The sequence below is a fragment of the Electrophorus electricus genome, chromosome 22, assembly GCF_041902795.1.
Source record: "Electrophorus electricus isolate QZ-2024a chromosome 22, ASM4190279v1, whole genome shotgun sequence".
Taxonomy (NCBI): domain Eukaryota; kingdom Metazoa; phylum Chordata; class Actinopteri; order Gymnotiformes; family Gymnotidae; genus Electrophorus; species Electrophorus electricus.
In genome coordinates this window covers 14812501-14817500 of record NC_137518.1, presented here as the reverse complement: position 1 = coordinate 14817500, position 5000 = coordinate 14812501, and the positions used below count along the sequence as shown (strand labels likewise).

The 5000-nt window shown below is 46.1% G+C and overlaps 1 protein-coding gene across 11 annotated transcripts in view; it reads left to right on the top strand.

Annotated features, from left to right (window-relative positions):
* The window catches only part of itpr1b (inositol 1,4,5-trisphosphate receptor, type 1b), a 112689-nt gene that overhangs the window by 76857 nt on the left and 30832 nt on the right, over nt 1-5000 (top strand). For 5 of the 11 annotated variants that reach the window (XM_081705692.1, XM_081705695.1, XM_081705693.1 and 2 more), the window contains 2 exons: nt 652-883; nt 3837-3959. In XM_081705692.1, coding sequence (XP_081561818.1) covers nt 652-883; nt 3837-3959 — 355 coding nt within the window. Of the gene's footprint in view, nt 1-651; nt 918-3836; nt 3960-5000 lie in introns of all 11 variants that reach the window. The other 6 variants (XM_081705699.1, XM_081705700.1, XM_081705698.1 and 3 more) reach the window with 3 other exon arrangements.

Below are 5000 nucleotides of genomic sequence, written 5' to 3'. Positions count from 1 at the left end.
TAATTGTAAGTTGCTTTGGATAAAAGTAATGAATGTAAATGTAAAGTTTGAGCTATATAAATGTTTAGAGTTTAGAGGTTACCTGCTTAATCATAAACCTTCTGATTATCAGGCCTATCGGGAGTTTATTAAGGTTTGTTGGAAAAGGGAAAAATGAAAGCCCATTTGATGTGTAGGATACATTCAGCTCAGATCTTAAAGGCATGTTTATTTCGTATGTAGACCACAGATTAATTGTCTCAGTGTAGACCCTAGACTAGTAACACACAATAATAACTAGACCAGAATGTGTGACAGGGTGTTATAAGGTATGGGAGAGTATTGCAAGGTGGATTTGCTTGGTGTTGCATGGAATGTTGTTGTTACAGGGTATGTCAGGCCATCTGCAAGTATACATTGACACGGATACATAAAATGACAGGGTTTTATGACTGTACAAGGTGATTGACATGCTGGTGCATGGAATGACAGTATTACAGGGAATTACATGTTTCAAGGAATAACAGTGTGTGCAGGTATAACAATTCGCCACATGGGATTACAGCGTTATGGAATTGACATGGCGTTACACGGTATGACAGCGTTGCGTGGTATGACAGTGTCCGGGGGTTACACACGACAGGGTCTTATAAGCCTGTGGTTGTTGCCCAGATTGTGCGCCTGGACCGTACCATGGAACAGATCGTCTTCCCTGTGCCCAACATCTGCGAGTTCCTCACACAGGAGTCCAAGCTGCGTGTGTACTATACCACGGAGCGTGACGAGCAGGGTAGCAAGATCAACGACTTCTTCCTGCGCTCCGAGGATCTCTTCAATGAGATGAACTGGCAGAAGAAACTGCGAGGTACTCAAGAGACCCCTGGCAACGCGAACTCCGTGCCCTGTGCGTGGCTCCTCTCCCTTCCTCTCCACGCCAAGTAAGGTGCTTTACATGCCCTCTGCCTCCCTCCGAGCTCCTGGCGATCCTCAGGGCAGCCACAGCCAGCGAGGCAAACTCCCGCCACACCCGCACTGGGGCAAGTGGCTCCACCTTGACCCCTCCCTGTGAGCCAGGGGAGAGGGGGAGGGCGTGTAAACACTTAAAATAGGACATGTAAGTTAAAACTCTTAAGCGATGCCATCGAAGGTCGTAGTGGTATAAGATCATGGTTTCGTTTGCAGGTGGAGCGGCTGAACCTCTCGCGTTAACGCGAGCGCCAGATGTCAGCCCCGGATAAAACAAGTGTGCCTTATTGGAGGGAGCGGGAGTAGGTTGGGGGGGAGGAAGAGAGAGAGAGAGGGAGAGAGAGAGAGAGAGAGAGAGAGAGAGAGAGAGAGAAAAAAAAATAATAATGGAGCAAGGTTGAGGTCATTTGTCCTTGGACTTCTTAAATCTCGTTAGTCTTAAACATCTCAAGGCACTCAGGCAAATGTGGGTTCATCTAGATTCTTGCGCAGGTAGGGTTTGTTTACTGTGAGGTGTCTCATCATCGTTAGTCCGTCCTGTTAAAAGGAATAAAGGAATCGATAAAAAGAACTCGGGCAGCCGCAGCCTTTCACGTCCTGTCAGCTGAAGGATATATCAGATCGGAGAGGGCGCAAGTAGCTACTCTTACTCTAGTGAGAGGGTGTGAGTGATGGCTCTTCTCCAGGCGACATGTTACAGCAGATTTTCATCAGTTTGAGCCTCCAAACTGTGTTTCTTGCCCCCAGAATGCAAGTCATGTGCACAGTGGCTTCTGTGTGTTTAAAGTTCCGTCGCTTGGTTCCTTCTTTTTTTCTTTTCTTTTTTTTAATGAAACCCAACGGCCAAAATAGCCGTTGCTACAGACGTCCAGAGAGATCTTGGGGAAGAAGGGTCTGTGGGGCGTGGGTCATCTGCCTGCTCTCAGGAAACCCCTGAGGCTCTGATTGTTTGTTTTTCTTTTTTCTTCAACACCTGTAGCCTCACTGGCTAATATGTGCAGTCCCCAAAACATTACATGGTTATCTCATAGAACATTAGCAAATTCAAGGCTTTGCTTTGTTTTGAACTTTGCCCAAAATGCTTACAACACTTCACATGACAGACTGCTCCACTTCTGAGCACTCGTCAGGCATAGAGCGTTAGCCAAGCAGGCGCTTCTGGAGTAAGTTAAGCTTAAATGACTCCTGAATGGAAGCCCGGGAGATTGCCGTGGAAACCAGTCGTTGTCGTTACTCATTTTTACCATGCGCTCCGGTTCCGTTCGCATGCGTCACCTCCTCTCGAAATAGACCCGGGACATTAAGAGAGTTGCGTTGCGTGGACGCGGTGTCAGCGTTGCCATGGAGACTCCATTCACAGGCCCCTTGGAGTAACTGTGGCAAATGCGGACGACGTGATGGACAGACTCGATGCTGCGCCTCGTCAGAAGGTGGAGAGAGAGAGGTAGCGATGTGCAGATGAAGCACCTCGTGGATCCAACGGACCATCCTATTCGTCTCCAGTCCCTGCAACGTACATTAAGTTTGGATTTCCGTATTAATAAGCAAATTGATATTAACGTGAAATAATTCATAATGAGTAAAAAAGATAAAACGGTGTGCAGCTGTAGCTAAAATGTATTAAAATAAGGAAGCGACTTGTGATGGCAGATTTTCTGACCCTTTTTAAGAAAACTGCTTTGAATAAACAGTATCGGCTCTGGCAGAGAAAAAAAGAAGCTTGCACTTCAGATGCTAATTTATGTGCCGTGAACCTCGAACACTGTAAATGCTCTACAAGATCACGCGTATGATGCGACACTTTTTTTTTATTTTTATTTTTTTATTTTATTTTTTTTTAAGTCACCAGGGAATTGTGCGGCGTGAACGAGGCCAGGCAGAGGTCAGGAGCCGCGATCCATTAGTGGGGTGTGGTTCTCTGCTGAGTTTACAGCAGCGCTGCAAAGAGAAACAGCTTCTGAGTCGCCCGGCTCGGCCTGGCTTCGCTAACTAGAGACTTCTGGAGTACGGAACACCCAGCGAATAGTCAGCAGAGCTCACAACAATGCAAAAACAAAGCAAACTCTTGACCGGGGGGCGGGATTAGTGTAGCCATGTGCCAAAGCTCAAATGGCCATCCACCTGCTGGGAGAGATGTTGGGGACCATGGCAATTGGCTGGACATGTTGTAAGATCATGATGATTAATAAATTGTAAGAAAACAATATATACATGGAATTTGTAGTGCTTTTCAAGATGCCTTATGCAAAAACCAAGTCAACTAGCAAACATCTAAATGAACTCCACACCCCAACACCACGTACAGCGTTTCTCGTCGCTCCGACACCGACATCTGCCCAAGAGTTCGGTGGTGGACATTTGAACGCCAGCATTTATGGCTTAGATAAGGGCCCTGTCCAATAGAGACGGGGTTTAAGAACAGGGTCGTAACTTGTGTTTGAACGATGCTGTGTTTGCTGAAGTGATGTACAGGAGTTTGTGCACTTAGTGTTGTAATGCTGGCTAAATGGTTGAAACGCGCTGCACTTATCCGCTGAAGGCGTGTGCCTCTGTCTAGACATATAGTTCTATAGTTTGCATGCTTCAGTGTGTGTGGGTGTGTGTTGAGGTTTGTATGGATGGATTAAGAGTATAAATTGTTTGTGTGTGTGAGTAAGCATTAAAGCTTGCACGACTAGGTTTACAAGTATTGCAAATATGTATGTGTGTTTGTCTATATCTTATAGACTCTGAAGCTACACAGAGTTCACAGGTCTCAGAAGTGTTAGTTTCTATGTCTGGTATCCAAGGCAGGACATTGAATCCATACTTGTGACCAGTAAACGTATAAGTGTGGCGGTAATAAGGGTGTAGTCCTAGTGGGTGAGTGTGTACTGTCTCTGTCCCTGTAGCTCAACCAATCCTGTACTGGTGCTCAAGGAACATGTCATTCTGGAGCAGTATCTCCTTCAACCTGGCTGTGCTCATGAACCTGTTGGTGGCCTTCTTTTACCCACTGGGAGGTGTGCGTGGAGGTGAGACTCTCTCTCTCACTCACTCACTCACTCACTCACACACACACACACACACACACACACGTACATATTCAGGCACCCTTGCAAACATACCCACACATGCACACACAGAGACGCACACGTGCAAATGTACCTGATGATCTGCACATATACAAATGTACACGGAAAGACGTGCCGTAGTCTTTTATAAGTTGGTAGAGGAGAACATGACCGCAACTCCAGAACCTGCAGCCAGCGGAGGGCCGACCTGGCCTTCTGTTTCGAACCGTGTCGTGCTGGAACATTCCACGTGCGTAGTTTCCTGGCTGAGGATTGCAAGTTCTTGCCTCCAGTGTCTCCGACTCATCCTGTCGTTCAAGCTGCCGTTTTTTGGAAGAAATTCCTTGTGCCGGTGTAGCTCACGCACACGGCAGCTAAGGCTAACGGTGGCCATGGAGGAGTCCTCTTCAAATGTAGCATTTTAGGTTGGGACCATAAAATTCAGTTTTTGTCTCATAACTCCAAAGGATTTTGTTACAGAGACTTCTTTCTGTAGGTGATATTTGGTGTATTGTAAACCTACTTTTTTGTGCTGTTGGTACAGTGAAGACTGGCAACTCTATCATGCAGTGCATTTTTGTTCTAGTATCATCATGGTGCGTAGTGAAACAGACATGCACCATTTTGTTTCACGAAGTTAAACTACGCTTGATCTCAGATCCTCAGTCATTTTGCTTTCCTTGCGAACCAGTAACCAACGTCAGTGCAGCCCTGCGTGAAACGCTCAAGGTTTTTTTAGAAAGCCTTTGACCATTGATGTACAAGACGCTAATCACCATCGAACAAGCCACCGACAGATTCTGATCCTTCATTGCCATCTCAATCTGTGTATGTCGACTTGAGTGTCTATTACCCTGGTAAACAAAAATGTCATCCCACGCAATAACGGCGAAAAGGTCTTATGCATTTTGCGTAGTGATTTTGTTCCAGTATACTCGCATATTATTTATAGTATGGAAAAACAGCGCCAGTTCAGCATCAGAAATATTTGTAAGCTCTGCC